The 24,940-nt window shown below is 31.3% G+C and overlaps 7 protein-coding genes across 8 annotated transcripts; 4 read left to right on the forward strand and 3 right to left on the reverse strand.

The window, feature by feature from the left end:
- Positions 1-1,793: 1,793 nt before the first annotated feature.
- Positions 1,794-5,410, reverse strand: OCT59_015100 (uncharacterized protein). Its single transcript, XM_025321925.2, has one exon. It carries the CDS (start codon positions 5,321-5,323, stop codon positions 1,823-1,825), a length of 3,501 nt encoding a protein of 1,166 aa, XP_025167619.2. The 5' UTR covers positions 5,324-5,410; the 3' UTR covers positions 1,794-1,822.
- Positions 5,411-5,415: 5 nt separating this feature from the next.
- Positions 5,416-7,168, reverse strand: OCT59_015101 (uncharacterized protein). Its single transcript, XM_066139771.1, has 4 exons — positions 6,695-7,168; positions 6,250-6,604; positions 5,943-6,072; positions 5,416-5,863 (listed from the first exon to the last, which is right to left on the reverse strand). The coding sequence occupies exons 1-4, from the start codon at positions 6,960-6,962 to the stop codon at positions 5,822-5,824; spliced, it is 795 nt and encodes a 264-aa protein (XP_066002615.1). The 5' UTR covers positions 6,963-7,168; the 3' UTR covers positions 5,416-5,821.
- Positions 7,169-7,188: 20 nt separating this feature from the next.
- On the forward strand, positions 7,189-8,292 carry OCT59_015102 (the record flags this gene model as incomplete). Of its 2 annotated transcripts, none has more annotated exons than XM_066139773.1 (5): positions 7,189-7,194; positions 7,290-7,364; positions 7,450-7,566; positions 7,652-7,903; positions 7,982-8,292. In XM_066139773.1, the coding sequence occupies 4 exons, from the start codon at positions 7,189-7,191 to the stop codon at positions 7,892-7,894; spliced, it is 441 nt and encodes a 146-aa protein (XP_066002616.1). In that variant the 3' UTR covers positions 7,895-7,903; positions 7,982-8,292. The 2 variants fall into 2 exon arrangements, with proteins under 2 accessions (XP_066002616.1, XP_025167621.1); XM_025321927.2 differs by having other exon boundaries at positions 7,652-7,890.
- A 292-nt stretch (positions 8,293-8,584) lies between these two features.
- OCT59_015103 (uncharacterized protein) lies at positions 8,585-10,895 on the forward strand (the record flags this gene model as incomplete). Its single annotated transcript, XM_066139774.1, has 1 exon — positions 8,585-10,895. One exon carries the CDS (start codon positions 8,585-8,587, stop codon positions 10,826-10,828), a length of 2,244 nt encoding a protein of 747 aa, XP_066002617.1. The 3' UTR covers positions 10,829-10,895.
- Positions 10,896-10,916: 21 nt separating this feature from the next.
- On the reverse strand, positions 10,917-14,146 carry OCT59_015104 (uncharacterized protein; the record flags this gene model as incomplete). The annotated part of the gene is made up of 14 exons (XM_025328205.1): positions 10,917-11,155; positions 11,217-11,552; positions 11,624-11,706; positions 11,775-11,838; positions 11,900-12,164; positions 12,238-12,357; positions 12,441-12,557; positions 12,626-12,778; positions 12,855-12,961; positions 13,035-13,138; positions 13,224-13,374; positions 13,447-13,513; positions 13,597-13,687; positions 13,764-14,146. 14 exons carry the CDS (start codon positions 14,144-14,146, stop codon positions 10,917-10,919), a joined length of 2,280 nt encoding a protein of 759 aa, XP_025167624.1.
- A 145-nt stretch (positions 14,147-14,291) lies between these two features.
- On the forward strand, positions 14,292-15,887 carry OCT59_015105 (uncharacterized protein). Its single transcript, XM_025321929.2, has 7 exons — positions 14,292-14,456; positions 14,524-14,674; positions 14,748-14,859; positions 15,007-15,106; positions 15,170-15,199; positions 15,266-15,470; positions 15,546-15,887. The coding sequence occupies exons 1-7, from the start codon at positions 14,322-14,324 to the stop codon at positions 15,677-15,679; spliced, it is 867 nt and encodes a 288-aa protein (XP_025167625.1). The 5' UTR covers positions 14,292-14,321; the 3' UTR covers positions 15,680-15,887.
- Positions 15,888-21,670: 5,783 nt separating this feature from the next.
- OCT59_015106 (uncharacterized protein) lies at positions 21,671-21,994 on the forward strand (the record flags this gene model as incomplete). The annotated part of the gene is made up of 1 exon (XM_066139775.1): positions 21,671-21,994. The coding sequence occupies one exon, from the start codon at positions 21,671-21,673 to the stop codon at positions 21,992-21,994; it is 324 nt and encodes a 107-aa protein (XP_066002618.1).
- Between the last annotated feature and the right edge of the window lie 2,946 nt (positions 21,995-24,940).

A 24,940-nucleotide genomic window follows, 5' to 3' on the forward strand; every position in this document is an offset into this window, starting at 1 on the left:
ATCTTACCGATCATTTATGACTTCCATATGTATTTTTAGGGGTCCTAGTAAATTAAAATATAATCAATTGATTATATGACCAATTGGTAACTGTTTTTTATATCAATTTTATATATAAAAAGTGAATTGCGATATCAGAATTCACTTTTTTATATCAATTTTAAATCAATTAATATTTTTTTGACAAGTTGCACTATTGTAACAGGTTTATCATGTTATTTTTAATGCAACTAAGTATAAATAAATATATGTGAATCTTCATCTAAAAATCAAAAGAAAAATGTTATATAAAAAGTGAATTGGAATTCACTTTTTTATATTGATTTTATATTTAAAAAGTTAGTTGTAATACTTTTTATACGATTTTAATATAAAAAACTAAATCGCAATATTTCAAAAAAAATGTTTTGCCCCATTTTTTTTTGATATTTTTAATATAAATCCTGAAAATTTTCAGGTTTCAGTTCAAGTCAGGTCAAACAGATAATCTGATATAACCTGACTTGACCTGACCTGAAAAAAAATTTCAGGTCAGGTTTATCAATTAACCTGACCTGACCTAACCCATTCAGAACTCTACTTGCATATTCATTCTAAAATAGATATTTGATTGTAAACTTTCTAAACCATTAAGAAGGTTAAGAATATTAACTTTTCTATTAGAATCTATATATTCTTTTTCATTTTGTTTCGAACATCTATCAATTCAAAAGCCCCAACTTTTTTTAAAAATAAAATTTCTTAACAAAACTAAAATTTTTTTTGTATATTTCAATTTTCAAAAATTAATGATGTGTACGCTACTAATTTATAAGGAATTATTCCTTTAATTAAATTTATAAAGGTAAGTTTTGATTTGACCATATATAGCATAATGCAGCATTTTCTACAATTTTCCACCATTTTTCAGGAAAATATGGAATTTGCATTTTTTGAAATTTGGACAATTATTATCTGATACTTTATTATTTAACTAGTACTCTATATTAGAGAAATTGCAAAATATACCTAGGTAAATTTCATTTACTCTTAATACATGAATGTCAAAAAACCAGATTCTATTTCTTAGAATTATGGCTTATTGGATCAGTAAAAATTGGAAGTTTAAAAAATTACACTTGAATTTTATTATTTAAAAAACCTTTATTCTAATGAAAATTTAGCTAAAGTGTTTTTTCAAGTATTAAAAGTAAAGTTACTTACTAAAATTAAGTAATTTAGACTAAGGGTAAAACTTTTTTATTGCTAAAAGTTTAGGCAATTAAAAATAAATTTGCTGAAATTTACAATGCCAAAACTATTGCTGAAAGTTCAAAATTATAAATATAATTTAGTTGATAATTTAATATTTTATATTTATAATTTATTTAATTATTTTAATTTAATAAATCTGTTTATTATTTTATTTCAATTTATTTTAATACTATATAATATCAATTATTACTATTAATTATTCACTATAATTATCATCAGTAATATTATCATTATTACAGTATCTGGATATTGGCAAAAACAGAAAATCAATTTATATGAATTTGTATTAGATTTAATTTGTATAAAAATGAATGGACTTAAACTTGGCACATTAGTATTATTTTATATAGCTATACAGAATAAAAAATGTAAATTGTTATGTAATATTGGCTAGAACTTCTTTTTTAAAAACAAGAAAAAAAAAATTTGCTAATAAATTAAAAAAACACAAGCAGATTTGTAAAAATACATTTACTGTAAATTTTTGTTATAAGATCTGTGATTTGTATTTGAAACACCTAGTTCAGTTAATGATTCATATGTTATTAGTAAATTTGTGAAAACTTTATTAATGTAATAAATTAGCAATATTATTTTTTACAATCTCTGGAAAATCTTTATGCTCTAATATACTTGCAACTTCTCTAGCCTTTTCGATTTGTCCACTAATAACATAAGCTTTCACCATTTCCTCATAAGTACTGGGTTCTCTTGGTACACGATTACTATTAGATGTATCATTAAGATCTATCATATTATTAAACACAATTTCTGCTCTTTCCCACTTGCCTAACTGACCATAACCTTTAATAAATAAATTTTCAATATAGGGGGTTGATTTTACATCCTTCTGCGTTATCATTACATCATAATATTCTTCAGCTTCGGAGATACGATTATTAACAATTAGTGCATCAAATAATGCTTGATACGTATTTTCATCCGGTCGAACATTATGAAACTCTTGCATCGAAGTAAATGTTTGTAAAGCATTTGGTATATTTCTCTGACAAACTCCGTAACCGTAAATTAAGGAAGCGTAATGTGTAGGTTGCGGCTCCATTCCATTTTGTTTCATTAAATCAAATACACTCAATGCTAACTGCATATCATAAGGTTCAATTGTAGCATAAACATCTATTAACAATTTGTATGTGTGTTCTGATGGACTCAATTTATGTTTTCTAATTTCTTCGAAAAATTGAAGTGCCTTTTCCCTATTGCGTAAGTCCCAAGTGTAAAATTGCATCATCGTGTTGAATGGTCCAATACGTGGTTGGTACCTTTCTGAACTTTCCATTTCTTTAAAAACCGAAAGAGCTTTTTCTTCTGATTTCACACGAACACATGCTGCAATCAAAGCTCCATAAGTAACTACATTACGTTGAATTTTTAATCGTTTCATCTCTTCAAATATTTCCCATACAGCATCATATTTACGTGCTTTTCCAAGTTTACTAATTAAAACGTTGTAAAAATATGTTGTAGCTCTTATATTACGTTTCTTTATTTCATTATAAAATTTAAAAGCTGTTGAAGCTTCATCCGTATCCCTTTCACCTTCACATATCATATAATCAGCAATTGCATTAGCATCTGGATAACGACCTGAATCAACAATTTCTTGATACATTTGATTTGCGCATTCCAAATTATGATTAACCGAATATGCAACAAGCATACTATTACGAGCATAATGCAATGTATTTTCTCTGATAGGAGATTTCCATTTTTGATGAAAATCCAAAGCATGATTGTAAATTTCCTTTGCTTTATCAAGCTCCTTTATCTTTCCTAAATTCCTTATAGCTTGACTAACAAGTTCAGGAGTGGGTAACAGACCTTCATCAAGCATTTTATAAAATTCTATCATAAGATAATCCGCATCAAAGCGATTTGATCTGCAAAGGTTTGCCAATTCGGCTGATCGATTAAATTCTTTAATTGTAGGTTCCCTATCAGAAGCGGGAGAACAAATTTCATTGTCAGAAGATATAGTAGAAAGCAACTTATTCCATTTTTCAAAACTATCTTTATCTGATAATTCTTTTAATTCATAACTCACTCTCGACAATGTACTGTAAGGTATTGTATTTCCACTTTGTAAAATATCATTCGCTATCTCAAAAATTCTAGAACTAAGTATATCTGAATTCTTATCTTTATGATGATAATTGGAAATTGAAGTTTCAAATAGATCATGTATTTGGACGGATTCAAGTTCTTTTAATTGCGGAATCAACCTTCCCTCTTTCTTTAGTGCATCATATTTATCCAGTTCAACAGATTCAATTTGTTTCCTTTTTAATGTCCATAAATTATATTTGGCATTAATAGTATCTTTGAGTGAAAGACGTGGATCTCTTAGCAATGAAATGTAATTCTCACTATAATCTGGTTGCGATTTAGGATTTGTTGGTCGCCATATATTATTGTTATTGTAAAAATTATCTGAAGCAATCATAATCTTGAATAGAGCCAGACATTTTTTGTCGATTTGTCCAATTTGATCAAAATGTTCAAGAATCTTATTTGTTAAATTAGCATCAGTAGAAAATCCTATTTCTACCATATCGTCCAAAAGTTCCAAAATTCTATTGGGATCCTTTTTAAGAGTTAAATAACAATAACTCGCTCTCTCTGTATATTTAGGAGATAGGCCTTTTTCTTTCATTTCTTGATATATTTCTGTGGCTTTTTCATAATCTCCCTTGTTTGAATAATTTAACAACAAAATTTCATATGTGAATAAAATGGGATCAGGTAACGATTCATCAGTCTTGCATTTTGTAAACCATTCATATGCTAAATTCATCTCTCCATGTTCGCATAAATCTCTAATGAAATAAAAATATGACCATTCATCAGCTACAAGACCTGCTTCGGGAATAATTTTCTGCAAGACTTCAACTGCACTAGGTATGTCATTGAAACGCATATATGCAGAAATCAAGTGATTATATACATTTAACGGTTCACGTTGATAATGTAAATTTTGTTTAACCTGCTGAAATTCATCAAAACATTCCAACACGCTTTGCATATCACCACCATGACTATACATTGATATTAAATAACCGAATGTAGAGGTTGAAACGATATCGTGTGTCTCCATATATTCAAAAACTGACAATCCATCTTCTATCCTCCCAAAGTTTGCAAGAGTTCGTAATAATATATCACAGATATCTACATCGTAATAAACATTTGGTAAACATTTTGTTTTTGTAAATAAATCAAAAGCAAAGTCTGTACATTTCTCTTTCTGTTTCATGGATTTTTGAATTGCAGTTTCATCAGCTGAACTACTCTCTCTCTTAATTCGATTTTCCTGACGAACAATTACATTTGTAAGATCATTCTCAATCTTGCACAATCCTTTTATGACAATACTGTAAGTGTCCAGGTTTGGTATCACATTATTTTCAAGCATATCATTATAATAATTTATCATCTTTTCACCATTTAAGTTACTTGTTTTAGCCTTTGCTATAGTATCAAATAACAAGTTGTAGGTGAGTGTATTTGGTATTACCCCTGATCGCTTGAAGATACGAAATTGACGTTCGGTATCTGTAAGAGATCCTTTACGGTTCAAATATTTCATGTAGTTATTGAATTCAATTATAGATAACATGTCATTTTTTTGCCATATATCAGATTCATTTTCACCTCCAATGCCAGCAACATTAAAATTATTTATTGCTGATGACGTTGAAGCTACAGTTGCTGTACTATTAAATCTTTTATTACCCCGATAGTTTGTTGAAAAATTATTATGTCTAATAAAATTCGGCGATGTTCCCCCTCTTTCAGTTCTTAATGGATTTATCCCGCTTGTAATGCCATTTTGCCTCCTATTATGATTATCGCCAATCAAACTAGAATTTGAGTTTGAAGCGTTGCTATATTGTGAATTTTGCCTACTTGAGCTAGCTCCATGAAATTTTCCTCGATTTGATAAACCTCCATGATGTCCAAATACAGTACTTGTTTTTGCTCCTAGTAAATTACGTGCATTCTGACGTGCCAATGCTACAAATGCTGTATTTGTTTTTATATGCTGCATTTTTTTTTGTTTAATGAAACTCGTTTAAAAAATTATTACTTTGATCCAGAGTTTTATTACCTATCGTTAATGGATACAATTTTATTTCATTTTTAAGTAATTGTAAATGCATTATGATTTATCGTGTTTTTTTTATTGTATTCTATCAGGTTACAATCAGGTGAGATGATCTCTACGAATTATGAGTCATTCGTACATATCATGTGATAAATTCGGGTGATATTAAAATTAGGAACTCATGCGCCGTGCAGAAAATACCTAAAAATGCCAAAATGCCCTCCACTAAAATAAAATGTTATCCATTCCCAACTTGTAAAATAAAACCGTTGTGAACGATAAACTCAAAAATATGGTCTCCTTTTTGGAGTAATAAAATAAGAGATGAAGAACGATAAAGCAAGCAACATATAATAAGAACATTATATAACTAACTATTAAATATGATTGATTCTGGATATATTACTACTTATTATGTCATTGGTTATACAATTTTGAATATTATTTTCGTCCGCTTTCTAATCTCTTCCTTTCTCCTTCCAGCTAGGAATGTATCATATTAATGATAAAATATAGATTTTTCAAACGACTGATAATAATATAATTAAAATAACAAACATACCACTTTTCTAACCTGCGCCAGCGAGCCAGAAGCACTTTGACTTGCTTTACAATCATCAATATCGTATGGAGGGTTAATCATCACCTCATCCAAAACGACAATCGAATCTTTAGCCCATCTACAAGGTAATCTATAAATTACAATGATTTTTAGAATTAGAGGTAATTGAATCAGTCGTTAACTCGAAAATACATATAAATTCAAAGCCTGATTATCGGATGTCAAAAATGAACAAATTGCATCAAAGGGAAAATAAATAAATAAATATACTAAAATTAAATAAACAACCTAATTCTTCTTTACTTACGTCTTGCTCAATGCATCAAAAATATCCTGTGCTTTCTGCGTTACTCCAACTCCAATTCTCGCTAGCGCAGCTTGTGTTTCTCTTACAGCTTGTATTTCTCTCGCTTGAATCCTTTCCATCGGTACGTATCCTACTGATGGAACGAATGTAGAAAAAATACCATTATTTGTGTTTTGACCATTTGCTGAGCTGTTTGCAGTTGAGTTCGTAACAGTTGCAAAATTAGAATTAATATCGATTGAAGATTTGCGATTTGGAATTTGAGCCACTTCTTTAAGAAAACTAATTTTTAAAATTCGAAAATCATATTTCTGGGAACCGCTTGAATTAGGAGTTGTAGACGCAGATGGGGTTTGTTTTCAATAAAAAAAAAAAGGATAAAAAAATTAAGGATAAAATACGGAATTTAAAACTAATTCAGTGACAAGAGATCCAAAAAGGATATGAAGAACAACGCAGTTGGTCTTCGGATCGTAAGCATAAATCTGTCCTTCATACTCGTCATCATTTAGAGTTTTTACTCTGATTGAAAGTCCAAGCGTCCATTCCAAGCCTTTTTGTTGCTGTGACTCTCGATTATCTACAATAGAAACGTTATTACTAGTATTTGTGACAGTATTCGAGTTGTTGCTTTGACTATTAATATTTCCAACACGTTGGCTAACATTGTCAGATGGGGTTCGAGCTGGAGTATGGGACTTTGCGCGTTGCATGTTTAAGAATGAATGAGCAATGAAACAATGAAAGAATGTTGTTATTATCAGTGATTTTCGCCGAGATTTGATAATTATGGCGCAGAATTAGCACTCATTTGTAAATTTTTGAACGGTCGCACGACAAATTATTAAATCACGTGTGTCGATAGATGTATCGTGAAAGTGTAACACTCGCAAGTTTTTAAAATTCTTGTACCATTTACTGAAAATTACGTTTTCTGAAATGGTGGTAAGTTTATATATGCCTATAAGAGTAATACTTTATTCGCTATAAACTAGTTAGCTTAGGATTGTACCATTGAATTATTTTTATTTAAATTTCAGTTAGTTTTGGTAATAGGCGACTTTCACATTCCATATCGTGTACACGATCTACCTCTAAAGTTTAAAAAACTTTTGGTGAGAAAATTTACTATGAAAGATTATATAGATATATAAAATATAGGGTTTAAAATATTTAATTTATTTAACATAACTAATAAAGGTTCCAGGTAAAATACAACAAATTATATGTACAGGTAACGTATGTGATAAAGAAACTTTTGATTACTTACGGACTGTTGCTGCTGATGTACATGTCGTGAAAGGAGATTACGATGAGGTTTGTATAACGTTTTTATATCGCGATAGTAGTATGTGCGAAATATTGGCAGGCCACAATTATAATTCTTTTGTTGAATCTAAAGTTCCCAAGTTGGCCACTTTCAAAAATTATAACTCATGGTCCTCTTCGCATTGGCGTTTTACACGGACATCAAGTGATTCCCGTCGGAGATGCTGAATCATTATCGATTGTAGCGCGTCAAATGGATGTTGATATTTTATTAACAGGCCATACACACAGATTTGAGGCAATCGAATATGAAGGCAAATTTTTTGTTAACCCAGGTAGTGCAACAGGTGCTTATTCTGGGTTTAGTTCAGAGTGAGTGTTCAGAGTGAGTTTTATATTACTTTCAAATGTTAATAAATTTCAAAATGAATTAATAATTTGGAAATTACTTTTTATTACACAGAGATATTAAACCATCATTCGTTCTTATGGATATTCAAGGAGTAGTTGTAGTAACTTATGTATACCAATTAGTTGATGGTGATGTTAAAGTGGACAAGATTGAATATAGGAAAAATTATGATACAAACAGAGTATTGTGATTCATCTCACTTTTTTTTTGTTATATCTTTAATTGTATAATTAGTATTGTAGTAATAAATTAGATCTTTAGTGTATTTATTTCGTAATTATCTAATTATCATAATCACAAAATATTTATCCATAAAAAATAAATGATGTTATTTGTTTCTGACTTTGATGCTTTTATTATAAATGATCTCTCCCGCATTAGCTGTTAATCTCGCCTATTTGGGTCAAAATAATGGTTTATTTAATGTGTTGGAATTACATGATCTACATTCTACATGATACTATATAAGTTACACAGTTTTTTTATAAATCCCGCAGATTTGATCTTTTTTTTTTTTGATAATCAATGTTGTATCGCTCGTCTCATTTAAAAAATTAGCAACGTTCAAATTCACGATATAAAAAGTAGACTATCTCAACCCGTGTCTTATACTGATACGGATCATTAGATATTGGAAGAAATAAAATACATTATATGCCTCTACGGGAAATCCGCTATTCTTTTCACAGAACTTTGATTACTGGTATTCATTTTCATTCTTCGCTTTATAATAAAAGTTTGTTGTTTTGTTTGTATAGACTATTCACTTCAAATGTAAGAACCATAAAACAAATTCATGAAAATAGCATTACTGTTTTTACATTTAAAACTCGTCAATACAGTAGTTTTTGTACAAAAACGTTAGACACATACACTTCAAATAAATGTGTCACTCGCGTTTTTCATCAAATTGATCATTACAGTAGAAAACATGATGTTGCCTTACTGAATTTTATAAATTTTCAAAGGCAATTTTCACAACTCACTTTATTAAATTCAAATTCGACAAATGATTACGCTAATTTTATGAATTTGGACAAGAGAGATGAGCTAGATAGTGCAAAGATTTCAGATGACAATTCAAAAATATCAGGGGAATTCTTTTCAAAAGAAAAAATTCTTAAAGATGTAAAACTTGGACAGTTTAATGAAAAGGTGAAAAAAAAGCTGAGGAAAGATTCACTCCATTATAACATTATTACTCAAAATTTGCACAAGTATAAAAATGATTCTTTAAAAGTATATGAAATATATACTGATGTTGTAAAAAATGGACTTTTGTGTTTCATCAAAAGCCATCATATGAGAATGTTTCTCCAGATTATCTACTATAATCCGAACAAAAAAACATTTGAATGGCTCATTCGAATCATGAAAGATTTTCATTCTTATAATTTAAAGAACCGGATACCATCTGATGTATATAAGATGACATTGTATAAAATGGTGGATCTAAGCAATGATAATAATTCATTGTCTAAAATTCTTGATGCATTAGTTGAAAAAAGTGCTTTTTATGGGAGAGTTGATGCATATCGTATTTTAATTAAATTATATTGTGAACGAGGAGATGTAAGTGAGGCTTTATACATTCTCAGGCGAGTAATTTTATTTGGACAAATACCTAGAAGAGGACTATATAGTACATTGATTCCCGAGTTATGTAAGCAAGGGAAATTAGAAACGGCAGAAGAATTATTAGAGGAATTTGAAGAATATTTGGATATACCAGATATAATTTTGTTTACATCTTTAATTTCCGGATACAGCAAGAAAGGTGAGATAGATAAGATCGAAAAAATTTTCAGGAAACTGCTTGAACTTGGTATTAAACCAGATAGAAAATTATATACGACATTGATTTTTGCTTATCTTCGATGCAGAAATACTCATAGTGCTCACAAAATTTACGAACAAATTGCTGAAAAAAATTTAAAACATGATATTTATTTGTTTGTTTCTCGAATCTATATGCAAGCAATTAATTCTAATTCTGCAAATGCAGGAAAAATATTTGAAAAGATGAATGCTTCTGGAATAATGCCAAATACTGAAACTTATAATCATCTCATATATGCCCATAGTCGAGACAATTCAACTGATACATCAAAAATCGAAAATATATATTTGCAGATGTTAGCACAAAGAGTGGAACCAAATCACTATACTTATGAACTTTTAATAGATGCCATGTGTAAAAGAAATAATTTCTTGAAAGCATCTAGATTTCTTAATGAAATGAAAAGAAAGTTCCCAATAACCAACGTAGCTTTGAATCCCATAATTCGCCATCAAACTTTATCAGGAGACATAAATAATGCATTAAGGTTGTACAACCAAATGATTTCAGTTGGTGTAGAACCAAATTTATATATCTATACGACAATAATTTCCCTCGCAACAGTTTCTTCGAGACATTCATTAGCTGTTAAAATTTTTAAAGAACTTTTAGCAAAAGGCCACAAACCTAATGTGTATGTTTATTCAGCTTTTATTACATCTTTGGTAAAAGCAAAGAAGACTCAAAAGGCAATTAAAATCTTTCAGCAGATGGTCAGAGACAACGTGTCACTTAATCATATACCTTTTACCGCATTGATTCAAAGTTTTGTTATGACGAAGAGATTTGAGGATGGTAAAAAATTATATGAAATGATGAAAAAGATGAATCTGAAAATAGATAGATTCGTATATTACCATTTTGAAAAACTGATTGAAAGAGCTAAACGCAAAGATGAACTTAAATATTTGTATGAAGATATAAAAAGATGTGGATTAGATCCGAAAAGTCGGGATAGGATATATACTAAGGGCAAAGGGCCACGTTATTGGAAGCTAAAATTTTTGGCTCAGAGAAGAATTTTATATCGATTGAAAAAAAAAAATATTAATTCGTAGAGAAAAATGTATCAAAAATTACATTGTAATAAATCTTGTAATATATCTTAAATTGAAATTGAAATTTAAAATACAATATTCTTATTCATTAAACTGGGTCAAGAACACAGATATTTGAATCGCAATACCGCTCTATATCCGGATCGGACTTATCTTCTGACGGGATATCATGAAAATCGACTTTCAAAATTTTCCCATTTGAACCAGAATGCGGAGTTGGTTTTGTTAGAAGAGTCGATATTATACTCTCATATCGTTCAGTATTAATGGCTTCTATCGGCATTTGGGCATAACCACCCGAAAACATACGTGGAAGAAATGAAACACCTTAAAAAAAATTGGATCAGCCACAATGAAGAAAATAAATAACATTAATAATTTTAAATACCTTTTAACTGATATTGGAAATATTCGAGCGCATATTTAAGCATGGGACCCTCTGTCTCAGGTTCGAACGTTACCGTACAGCTAACTTGATTATCAGACCAATATTTTTGCAAGAACGCTGCCAAGCTTAATTGTTCCCACATGGATATTTCTTTTAAACTTCTTACACCTTCTCCATAATCAATAGGTATTTCGACTACCAAAGAATTTGGTTCAACTACATCCGGTTCAATTTTAAACCCAAATTTTTTGAGTGGTTGTATTAATTCCGAAGACTTTGAAAGACGAACACGCCGAATACAATATCTTGACTCAGGGTAATGCATTCCGGGCGTCGCTTGAAAAAAAAAAAAGTTCGATATCGAAACCAAATTGCTATATAATGTCACAAGTATCATAAAAAATTACCTCCGGCTAATAATGAAACAGAACCGCTTGGTTTAATTGTAGTGGTTTTGATAGATTTAGGTATACAAAACCACTCAGATAACCTAAAATTCCATGCTGTTAATAATATTTTTCATAAAATTTTACATTGGTACAGATAGCTAGTTCTCACTCTTTATCAACATTCTGAATATGTTTGTAACCCTCTTCACACCAAAGTTTCAATTTTGACAATCCTATAAAGTAAAAATATTTTAGCAGCAATTTCTAAGAATAGTTAAATAAGTAATATACAACCTTGATGACTGATAAATTGTGCAATGCCACTTAATCCACATCCGATTCGACGGTTTCTTAACATGACAGCATTGCTCTGAGGCCAATGTGTCTTTCCGAGGGTTACGGTTTTCGCATACAAGAATGCGCTTCGTAATGTATCTAAAAAATCTTCTAATGATGTATGATTTAACGGAAATATTTCTACTAAACAGCATAATTCATATGATTCAAGGGTCTGCTCTAAACATGGATTTCCACCTTGAGCACGTGTGTCTTTATGATCCTACAAACATTAATTAAAATAAAATAAACATAAATCCACAAAAAATAATACACTGGATGATTTAATACGTTACAGGTGGATCGCACATTCTACTATACTTTTGAGCATTATCCAACCAAGCAAAGCCTGGTTCCCCATTTTTTTTTATCCGTTCACATATTTTTGTATAATCCAGACCTAAGGGGGAAAAAACCTAAAATTTTATAGGATTCATATTTAATTTATTTAATTTTCAATCTAAATTATGAGAATCGCATTTAAGAAATAAACACTCACAGAATTATTCGACGTCCAGCCATACTCACGTCGATGTGGATTGATTTCATAGTTTTTCAAATTTATGTATTCATTATCCTGTGGGTCTCCGAATGCTATTTCTGCTGCTCTTCGAATCTACAAGAAACAAAACATTAAGTATAATATTTATTATTTTCAAATTGGGACCAATATATTTTACTAACATTCCCGCTAACAACACATTTTCCTATTAAATTCATTAAGTCTACAATAGTGGTAACACTTAATGGTGCTCCAATGTTCTTGCTCAACGTCTGAGAGATATGTTTATGAAGTTGCTTGAGAGGTTGTGGCCCTGATGATACGCCACCAAATCCCTAAATAAAATTCGACCCGGTCAAAATATTATCTGAAAAAGATGCGAGTTTTAGAGCATATTTAATTATATAAAACCTTGATAGGTAAGTTAGGAGGACGAATTTGACTATAATCAAATTCGTATGGACCAACATTTTCATCAAAATAAGAGTCGATCAACTCCCCGACGGACTCTACCCAACCTTAAAGATATGAATCGGTTAAATATATAAAAATTAATCATACGACATGTTTTTTAATAAGCGTAATGTTTACCTTCTCTTGAGTCTTCAATAACATATACAGTTGACGACCGTAAGGTGCTTGGACCCCTGATTAATTTAGATCCAGCGCCTTTAGTATCAAACCCAACACCAACACTACATTTCATGTAGAAAAAAAGATAAGTACGGATATCTTTCTAAAATCTAAATATACATATTGATTATATATAAAAAAAATTACCCCAACATGGAAGCATCCATTAAAAATTTAAATGGCGCGCTGATGGAAGATCGACCATCCCGCATATTTTCAGTACTTACGAATGCACAATTATTTAGAGAGGCATAAATATCACGTTCTTCAGTAAGAGGACTACCCATTGCCCAAAGGCCTAAATATAGTCCATAATTAATACATGTTATTATTGAATGGTAATAGTCGGTTTGTTATTCAGAGATTTAACCTCTTCCAGGTGGTAAAAATTTCATATTAAAGATCTTATCATACATGGATTGAGCCAATTCTTGAGCCTAAAAAAATTCCAGTACAGATTGTTTATTAATTAAAAGGTACCTTATCGTCTGTTACTAGCTGAAGCTAAAAAACATTGAACCTTAATTGGATCCCATGCTAGACCATTTTGTTCGATCCAGCGTTTTTGCATATTAAATGTACCTTTAACTACACGTTCTACCGTTTCCCACCTAAATCAAGATAAATATAATTATATAAATAAATTCCTTCATTTATAATCAAAATGAAAAAAAAGTAATAGAATACCATTGTTCTTTTTTGCCGTCAGCTTTTACCCTCGAATAGGTTCGTCTATATACAATTTCTCCAAGACCATTAAATCCAAAGGAAGGCGCGATATTTTTGTAATTAGAAAGAAATGAGTCATTTAAGAGTCTGAATTCTTCAGCTTTTTTGTGAACACCGTCAGCTGTGATAGAATTTTTAGAAGTACTTGGACGTGCTGAAGAAAAATATTTCCTGGTCCAAAAATTTGGTTTTGGTATAGAAAAATTCTGACGCGATATATTACGAGGTAATACAAAGGTAAAAACAGAATAGTATGAAGATTGAGCGGAAGGTGGAAAATTTCTCGGAGAAAAAAGAACGCACTTATTGAAAATGTAACGCGATAAAACCTTTATAAGCATTTTTTTCAAGAATCACTGTAATCTGGATAAAAAACTTGCATAATTAATCAGTTGCTAGAAAAGGTGGTTTGCGGCTGTGTACTGTGTAACATTTCCGTTTTTATGCGTCACCAAATTCGTCATTTGCTTATCAGAAAAAAAAAAAGCATTACTAAGTTCTTAATTTTAATTCAATATGGATTCTTTTGTCAATAACTTCAAGAAATCGACGTCGATACGGGAATATCAAAGCATATTCGATGACTTTGTCGGATTTGATGCTGCAAAAGGATTTTCTTTACCAACGTTTGATGTTCCGTCATGTCCTAATGTACGTGAATTAGCAAAACTATTTTCTCAATTGTAAACAAAATTCTAAGTAATATTTGTTAATTTAGCCCACTGAGTTTTTGAAAGCTCATACAGATGAAAATTCAACCGCTGAATATCAAATTAAACTTGAACATGGTACCACGACACTTTCGTTTAAATTCCAAGGGGGCATCATAGTTGCTGTTGATTCACGTGCTTCTGCTGGAAGTTTCATTGGCAAGTACATTAATTTTTTACTACCATCAACAATGAATTTCTTTTTAAATTACATTTATTTAAAATAATTTAGCTACACAAACTGTCAAGAAGGTTATCGAAATCAACCCCTATCTTTTAGGAACAATGGCCGGTGGTGCTGCTGATTGTATATTCTGGCAGAGAGAGCTCGGAAGACGTTGCAGGTAAATTCAAATAAATTTCTTTCCAGATTTATATGATAATTAACCTTAGTTTAAACATAATTCAATATTTTAGGTAATATTTAGGAGGAATTAAGTAATTTCATTTTTGTTTTCTAAAATATTCTTATATTTCTTTAATTATATAAGATTATATGAATTGAGAAATAAAGAACGAATTTCCGTAGCAGCAGCTTCAAAGTTATTGGCAAACATGGTTTATGCATATAAAGGAATGGGACTTTCAATGGTACGTAAAAAATATGAATGGAATGTATCATAATAGATTCAATTAATTATTAATTTCATTTAGGGAACTATGGTCGCCGGTTGGGACAAAACTGTAAGTTTAAGAAGTCTTATACAATATTATGTATAATAATAAATAGTCTTCATTGTGGTTTTGTAGGGACCAAGTATTTTCTATATAGATTCAGATGGGACACGTTTGAAAGGAGATTTATTCTCAGTTGGTTCTGGATCTCCATTTGCTTATGGAGTTGTAGATAGTGGATTTGATTATGATTTATCTGTTCAAGAAGCTATTGAACTTGGACGACGTTCAATTTACCATGCCGCCCATAGAGATTCTGCATCTGGTGGTTCCATTAATGGTATGTTATATTTAAATAGCATCAATTTATGTTTAAGTATATCTTACACAGATCTTTTTTACTTAATAAACTTAGTATATCATGTAAAACAAGATGGATGGGAATTTATAGGAAATTATGATGTTGGTGATTTACATTGGGAATATCAAGATCAACCTAAACCAAATCTTATTGGAGATGTACAGCCAATGTTTAATATACAATCATAATCAATATTCAGAATTTATTAATTATACAGTTAAGAATCATTATCAGTTAGAATAACAATAATGTTATTTTAAATTTTTTTTATTACTTTATTTTCAATATTCTTTTAAATAAAAGAAAATATACTGTATAATATATTTTAGAAGTAAACTTTATTGGTAATAATTGTTAAAAATAAAATTAAATAATTATATTATTAAAATTCCAGATATATATATATAAATCAGTTTTTGCACTGGTCAAAATAGTTCAAATCAGGCTAAAGTTCAGTGATTTTAGGCTGATTTGTGGTCTAATAATGGTCAAATTTTAGCCAATTTTTTGGCTGCAGTTTGCTGCTATTTGTCTAGAATTCAGCTTGGAATTTTGTGTTAATATTTGGAACAACTTTTACTAGTTAAACAGTCCATTTCAGTCAAATTTTGGAAAGGAAATTTTGGCCAAATTACAAATAAAATCTGGCTAAAATTAACCAAACTGTTTTACTAAAATTTATTCATTTGTTATTTTTTTTTTTTAACTGCAGCACATTTGAATATTTTATTAGATAAGAAAATATACAATTTATTATATATATATATATAAATCAAACAACTAATCTAATTTATTAAGTACTAAATCACCTGTTAATTCACAATGGAATAACTGTCAGTTAGAACTCCAAATTAAAGGAGTAAGACCATCTTAAAGGTGTTTTTTTTTAGAAAGGATTTTTTCCTTCCAGTCTACATCTTTAAGTGCACCAAAAACTCACTGTAACTACAACATAAAACCTGAAACTAAAAACAAGAAAATAAAAAAAAGTAATAAAATAAAAGTTAGGTAAAAAATTTATAAAAAAGAGATAAAAAAAATTAACACTGGTCGAAATCAAAACTTTCGGTCATGTGACAAATCGGCTGATCTGTCACACATTTTGGCTAAATTTTGGAAATTATTAAAAATCGGCTAAATTTCGACATATATAATTTATGGTCAATTTATTAATTTTGTTAATCAAACGTTACGGGATAGATGAACTCTTTCCGGAATTATTAAAACCAATATTTCATGGCAGAAAAATACCGCAGGGTATAACTCAAAGAGTTGGAAAAACTTTATTTTATTCATAAAATATCAACGTTATTGTTGCTACTAACTACTAATAGTTTATATGTTTCAGCTTTAACGATACTAACATTATGGATTTTACAAAATTGTCTTTTATTTTTAAAGGTTTTTCGTTTATTAATGATAGCTTTATAGACGATGAAAAATACAAAATTTTAGCAAAACTAGCTGGTCCACTTATCCTACACGATGAATATTTGCTCGCGGAAAGGCTTGGAAATATTAAAATCGTGGTAGCATTGTGGATAAGAATAGTACAAATATTTTTGGTGCAAGAAGAACAAAATAATATTTTCGCGCGTTTTTCAGCATAACAACAAAACAATGACAATCTACCGACTGGATCTAGGAATCTTGTATCAACTTCTAATAATATCCCATACCAAAATGGTACACAACATTTAACCGATGATATCACAGACAAAATTACGGGTTCCAATGTCGGCAACTCTAAAGATTCTAGACATCCCGATACTACGCCCTATCAGTCACGTGATAACAATAAAGAAACAACAGAAATTGTACCACTGAATAAAAAGAAATGGAAATCAAAAATAAGGAACTTCAACCTCTTAATTCAACAGACGAAACTTTTGTTCAACAACAATACAATGATAAGGAGGAATTGGACTTTGAAAAACACAATGGCAAAGTTTCGTCGAAGATACCAACGAATTATGGAAAAAACAGAAATCAGAATACTCACGCATCTGATATGGAGGACATCATTGCCATTCCTGCACTCGACTTTAACAATCAACCAGAAATATTAATAGACATTTCAACAGTGCAGAATAATATAGATATGCCCTCGTCATACGTCTTTCCATCTCCGCTTTTATCGAAAAATAGTGAAGAAGTGGATAATATTTGGAACGAACTGTGGCTGATTAACCAAGACGTAATTATGACGGAAGCCGAAGATAATATAATGGATAACTCCATCTCCAATTATAAGGAAGAAATGGATTTTAAAGATCAAGATGCATCATCAATCCAAGAATTTGAATCAGCCATTAAAACAAAAGCTGACAATCAAAAATGTACGGAAACTGATGATAAGACAGATCACATTTGGTATCCACCTTCAAAAATTAAGAAACCAAAGAAAGTTCTCACAGATATCAAAAAACACTCAACACGCAACCAAACATCAATGCACACGTTTATAGAAGAAAAAGTCGCAACTTATTATGCTTACATTCCAATTAAGGCATGATCCGCCTAAGAATGGCAGCAAACTACTATATAAATTCGGGGAAAAAATTAAAACCAAAAAAAGGCATTATCTCATGATCCAGTGATTAGATTTTGATGATCCCTTTTCGAGTTTATAGCTTTCGATGCACTCTTCAAAACAAAACAAAAAAATTCGAAATTGGACTGATATATCACAATATAATCACAAAAAATGATTTTTTCCAGGTAAATCTTCTGATGCCCCCGATAAATCTTCTGTTGCCCAGAAAAAATTATATTTGCAATTATCTTGTGATATATTGGTCCAATTTTAAATATCTTTTTTTTATTTTAAAGAGTACATCAAAAGCTATAAACTCAAAAAAGGATCATCAAAATCCAATCACTGGATCACGAGATAATGCCTTTTTTTGGTTTTAATTTTTTCCCCCGAATTTATATAGTAGTTTGCTGCCGTTCTTAGGCGGATCATGCCTTAATGATATAAACTTTTATGACTCGGTTGAAGATAAACTTGCCTTCATCGAACTTAATGTATGTAACTTCTCAGACTACGCTGAAGTAGAGTACAATGCGACTGATAAACACATTATTATAAAGAACTACGTAATTGGTGGGATGAGACGCATGGTACGATTGTTTAATCATTTTTTCAAGAACAGTAACCTTAAAATGAAAGAAAAGAAGTACTATACGCTACATGGTCAACGAATAATTTCTAGTAGAGAGTTCAAAATTTTGGAAGTATCTAACAATATAGATAGAACTAGCATCGAAAGTAGCATTAGACGCTTACTGCATAGTAGCCCTTTTTTCATAACGGACAAATGTTTTAAATACAGGTCAGAGAATACTATGACTGTTTACTTCACAGTAAAGGATGAATACGCAAGACAGCTGTTGAAGAATGTATGGTCCATTGATATTGAAAACTATATTTACCATCTTGGCCCTGCGCATTTCAAAGCTAATGATTTTGATGAAAGAAAGAAGCATAGAGGTGAATTTATAGGTTTTGGAAAAGAGCATACAGCGGCGAAAGCTTTGGAAATTACTGCACCTTTCAATCCCAAAAGCGCATTCAAGCAGAGCCCGGACAAGATCATTGTGGAATTCCAAAACGAGGCTGACCTCTTTAATGCTTGTGACAAGAATTATCACTTTAGCGATTTCAATATCAAAGGATATCCATTAGGTTATAACTGGCCACAAAGGGACCGCGCCATAAGTAAATTAAAGAAGTTACAATTTGACAAGAGCAATCATACACCTGACAAATCCATTAATAGGCTCACACGAAATAGCGGCAAACCATGATGATGATTCCAAAGAGAAGGTGAATAATAAACCTCATTTACAAGGTCAACACATAACCCATGGTAGACATACTCACCGGAATCAGAGATTCAAGAATAATTATAATTCGAAAAATCACAACATCAACAAAAAAAACTTAGATAATATACCATCTTGCACCAGTGGATCTAACAAAACCCCGCTAGGCGTTAAATCTCACTGCTCTAGGAATAACAATAAAGACAACATAATCATTTCAGATAATACCTCCTTTGATACTTCAAGCACATATAGTAACACACCCAATAATCAAAATTGCCAAGGGGACTGGGATGAGGTGATGAGTGATAAGTCTCTGCTAAAAGACGCTTACTCACCTCTTATCACTTTTTTGGAACAACTGTATTAAGGAACGAGAGGCGGATCAATAGCCAAGATCTGAATTTTTCCTCTCACTTACATCAAGGCTCACAGTATAAGAATCATAATTACATAACACAAGCTCAAAACAATGGAAAATCTCACGAGGACTCTAAACGAGATAAAATAATTAATAACAGCACAAGAGAATACCCAACTGCATACAATAAAAATGATACACCTGACCAACAACATTTACAAGATATCGATGATCAGGTTATGCAAGATATAAATGATTTACTGAATATGGAACGAAACAGATTTATTAATAAGCAACAAAATCAACCACAAAAGGCAAAATTTCCCACACTTTCCTTTGCCACTCACAATATTAATGGGTTGAAATCAAATCCTGACAAACTATATAGTTTAATAGACGATCTGAAGGATTTTAATATTATTGGACTTAATGAAACCAATATATCACCAAAGGATGGGAAATACATCAACAACGAATTAAATGAAGGTCATATAATATGGTCCAAATGCGATCCGATAAAAAAAAAAGGAAAGGATATGGCGTTATACATGAAAGACAAATGGGCGAAACATATAGGAAAAATCCTTAATCCAACAGACAATATCCTTTATGTTCAATTGATTTTTAAACAATGTTCGATTAGCATAGTTCAGGTCTATATGCCACCCAACGATACCCAAGAAAGAATTGAAGTTGCTAAATTCATCACTGATCAAATAAATGAATATAAAAATAATAATAATAATAATAATAATTATCTCATTATCGCAGGTGACTTCAATGCTATAGTTAATAAACATCAAGATAAATTACATGTCACCAAGCAGTGGAATAATAATCAAATTTTCAACACGTTACTGGACAATGATTTTATTGACACATATAGGGAAGCCAACCCTAACAAAAAAGAATTTACATGGTCTAATGGTAGCAACAGTACAAGAATCGATTATATTTGGCTTAGTTCAAACTGGACAAACGAACTTATACACAGTTCAATAAGAGATGCGAAGACTGTGACTAATAGTGATCACAACATAGTCACGTGCATATGTAATACTAGCGATATCATCAGGAATTACAAAGCCTCTACGTGTGCCAGGAACAATAACGAAAGATTAATTTTTGATTACGTATCAATGGACAACAATAAATAGCAGGGGTACGCAACCAAAACTGATGATGAACTTGTTAATAGCAATTTGGAAATTTTGCTCAACCAAGATTCACATAATATGAATGACATTAATAGTATATGGCAGGTTATTAAAGATATATTATTTAAAGCAGCAAAATCTAAGATTCCCAACAAGAAAATCAAAGTGGAGAAAAATATGGCACGTAAGAAATTGGCGATTACTATACCGAAATTCCTATATGTTCAACTACGGAGACTACGGTTAATTTACTCAATGTGTAACAAATTCATGGAACAACCGACGCAATTTAATCTAAAGAATAGGTTCAATAGATACATCACTTATATTAACAAACATAATCCAGAATTTAAAATAACAGAAGTTCCAACGATATGGAATCAAACCTGGGCACTACATATAAAATCAGCTTGGAATCAAACAATGGAACTGATTAAAAAATACCGCACCAAAGAGCACTACATATAAAATCAGCTTAGAATCAAACAATAGAACTGATTAAAAAATACCGCACCAAAGCACAAAATCAGCAAATTGAAGATTACATCAACAAACGAGCTGCTATGATTAAAAACAATCAAACAAAGATGTTAAACAGCTTACTTAACAGGCACAAAGACAAAATAATAGTTGACAGGCTCGTGCAAGAAGATCCTGTCACTGGCAAAATCAAACTCATTACAGAACCAGAGAATATAATGAACAGAGCTGACGACCAATATGTAGAATTACAGAAACATCAGAGTCATGAATTCGATAATATCCCAGAGGAATGGGCGTTTCATTATGCGTCAATTGCGGAAATAGATGAAAATATATACAAAGACATTATGATAAAACCTACGCAAGAGGAATGGATCGCTACGCTAAAAGAATGCAACGATAAATCCGCTCCAGGTTTATCGAATATAGAATATAAGTTAATCAAGAAAGCTGGACCAAAGACGCAAACTAGTTTACGTTCCTTTGCAGTATTAATATACCGTACGGCCACTTTCCCTGATGAATGGGTGACTTCGCAGATCTTTCCGATACCAAAGCCTAAAGACTGGCAATTTAGACTAAATAATACTTGTCCAATCCTGTTACTGGAATGTCTCAGAAAATTGTATGTCAAAATAATTAACAAACGATTAAGTCTCATATTAGTATAACACAATATTCTCACAGGTCCGAATTTTGCCGGACTTCCTGGTGGCTCTACAAACATTCTGATACATGTCATAAACTATATTGTTAATGACGTTACCATTTCTAAAAAAGAGCTTTGGATTTGCCTCCAGGATATGGCAAAAGCATTTGATTCCATAGAAATAACACCGTTGACCAAAGCCCTGGAAAGGATTAAATGCCCGACAGACCTAATCAACTTTATAATTAACCTTTTCAAAAACTGAAAATTACAAGTTATAACCACATATGGTTTATCCAAAGGCTTTTATGCTGGGGACGGTATAGACCAAGGAGAGACAATATCGCCCTTGATCTGGAGAATTTTTTACGATCCACTTTTAACTAAAATCAAAGATATCCCAGAAGTAGGTTACAGATTGATTACTCAATGGCCCTAGTCTGAAGGGATCGATATAAACAAGACTCAACACGAATTAAAAACATCAGTTGTCGCATACAGCTTGGATTGCCAGTAATAAAAAGGAGATGGAAACAATTATTGGTATCTCTAATTCATTTTTCAAACTGAATGATATTCGAATCAATGGAGATAAGTCAGAATTGCTGGTGTGGAATGCTCCCAAAGACGTAATCAAATCAATCAAAATGGGCACAAACAATGATTTAGTTGTAGCAAATAAACCCTCTCAGGAATCAAGATATCTAGGCGTATACATTAGAAGCCAAGCAGGCTCATCACATATAGTCAAACGTGTTAAAATGAAATCAAATCTATGGTCAATTTATTGAAATATAAGAAAATAACAGCATCACAAGTGGTCTATGTTAATAACGTGGTACTTATGGCAAGACTAGAATACTGGTTGAAATGCACCTTTTTGACTCAAAACCAATGCAGAACCTTGCATGATCTTGCTACTGAAACAAAAAATGAGAATAACCAGATCGGCGAACAATAATATATTTACTCATCAAGGCCTAGTTGGAATGACCTCGCTTTTACAACACCTTAGGATCACGCAATATGCAGAATTCATTGTTCGAATCAATTCTCAAGAGTGGGGTGGTATTAGCACACGCATTATACTTAGAAACGCACAACTTCGTGCAGGACTAGCAGGATGCATACTCACAATAGAGCCGTCTAAATTATTACAAGTCAACATACCAAACAACTTTAATTTCAATATATTAAAAGATATGAAAGATCAACTATTCAATTTTGACGCAATAAACGTGGAAGATTGGCATTTGGATATACTTGATACAACAATTTTAGATTTCTTATTACAACCTAACTGCAATCACAATAACATATGGTTGGACCATGATTTGTCAGAAAGAAATCGACTAAAGGCATTTGACAATTTTATTAAAAGATCCAACCATTATATTTTATTGAATTCTATAAAACAATTTTTAGGAGGCCAAGGTCAAGCTATCTTACGTCCTAATCAAATTAAAATGACATTAGGAATATCCGCCGCTGGACCACTACCATATTTTGCTAAATATATTATCAAACAGCTATCGAACACATTAAACAGAAATATACAACATCAAGACCAAACATCAAGAATCACTGTAGACCTTACTCCATCACCTAGATATAAACCTATCATCCCGCAACATCCATCTCTTGATAGACGAAGTAGACGAAGGAAAGAATGGGTCATAGTAAATACAAACCGATTCTCTGAAGTAGGAAAAATTGTGGAAAAGAATTCGATAACGACTTTTCTGTACCAACATTAGATCATCTGTGAAGGTTCAGACTTACTTATAAAATGCGCAGGATGTAGTACTTCATCCATGAATGGACAAACGTCGACAGAAACATGCATTAGACGAGGTCACTTTAGCAAAGCTACGGTAATTAAAGTAGAAGTACTTACTAAGAAGATCGAAGAAGCCTCTTTTAAGATTATCACACCAACCAACCTGATCAAAAGACGCACAATCACTTCAACAGCGGCCTTCCACAATGAACAAAAGTTAATCACAGTAGACATTCCTTTGATAGATCATAACATAATCTCACCACTGGTAAAAAAATGATTTATCCTACACATATCTTACACATATTGGGTACTCAAAATGTAGAAAATCATACACAAATAATACACATATCATATACATATCGGGTACTAATATATATATTATACATATATCAGGTACCTGATAGGTATACTATATATATAAGTACCTGATATGTATATGATATGTGTATTATTTGTGTATGATTTTCTACATTTTGAGTACCCAATATATGTAAGATATGTGTAGGATATGTGTAGGATAGACCATTTTTTTACCAGTGCACGTTTTATCACCTCACCGTTACTTGTTCATGAATTGTGCGATATCAATAGCGCGTTGCAGAGAGAAAATAATAATATCTTTCAAATTTACACTGATGGTTCACTGGATCTTAATTGTAGAAATTCCAGACGAGAGGTAGTCATGGGCGCTGGATGGATTATTAAAGATCACGATTTATCATTTTCTTGTGGCATTAACTATCACCCATCTTTTACGCGACCAGAGCTTTTGGCTATTATGACTGCCTTGCTAGCAGTTCCGAATAATGCTGAAGTGGCGATATACACAGATAGTCAAGCAGCTATTGAAGGAATTAATCGTATGCTTGATGCTTCGTATAGGATCAATCGAAGGAAATTTTTAAAAATGAATAATTATATTATCCTTTTCACCATTTACGATCTCATTAAAACGAAATCACTAACTTTCAACTTACATAAAGTCCGCAGACATTCTGGCAACAGATGGAACGACATGGCAGACGAATTGTGAAACAAGGGAGGGATGCAGCAAGCTGCAATGATGATAGAATTATAGATATTAGACTTCTCTGTAGCTTTAGCTTCTCTTTAACCTTTCTCCCAGTTTGGTATAATATTAGCATAGATAGGCATATTAGATCGTTTACTAGATTAGTGGCTGAT

This window comes from Rhizophagus irregularis, chromosome 23 (assembly GCF_026210795.1).
Source record: "Rhizophagus irregularis chromosome 23, complete sequence".
NCBI classification, from domain to species: Eukaryota; Fungi; Glomeromycota; class Glomeromycetes; order Glomerales; family Glomeraceae; genus Rhizophagus; species Rhizophagus irregularis.

Coding starts and splice junctions, on each gene's coding strand:
- OCT59_015100 (XM_025321925.2), bottom strand. CDS start 5,323: ATGCAGCATATAAAAACAAATACAGCATTTGTAGCATTGGCACGTCAG.
- OCT59_015105 (XM_025321929.2), top strand. CDS start 14,322: ATGGATTCTTTTGTCAATAACTTCAAGAAATCGACGTCGATACGGGAA. Junction 14,457..14,523: donor ATGTTCCGTCATGTCCTAAT/GTACGTGAATTA, acceptor TTGTTAATTTAG/CCCACTGAGTTTTTGAAAGC. Junction 14,675..14,747: donor TTCTGCTGGAAGTTTCATTG/GCAAGTACATTA, acceptor AAAATAATTTAG/CTACACAAACTGTCAAGAAG.
- OCT59_015101 (XM_066139771.1), bottom strand. CDS start 6,962: ATGCAACGCGCAAAGTCCCATACTCCAGCTCGAACCCCATCTGACAAT. Junction 6,073..6,249: donor TTTGATGCATTGAGCAAGAC/GTAAGTAAAGAA, acceptor TGTAATTTATAG/ATTACCTTGTAGATGGGCTA. Junction 5,864..5,942: donor TGGCGCAGGTTAGAAAAGTG/GTATGTTTGTTA, acceptor ATACATTCCTAG/CTGGAAGGAGAAAGGAAGAG.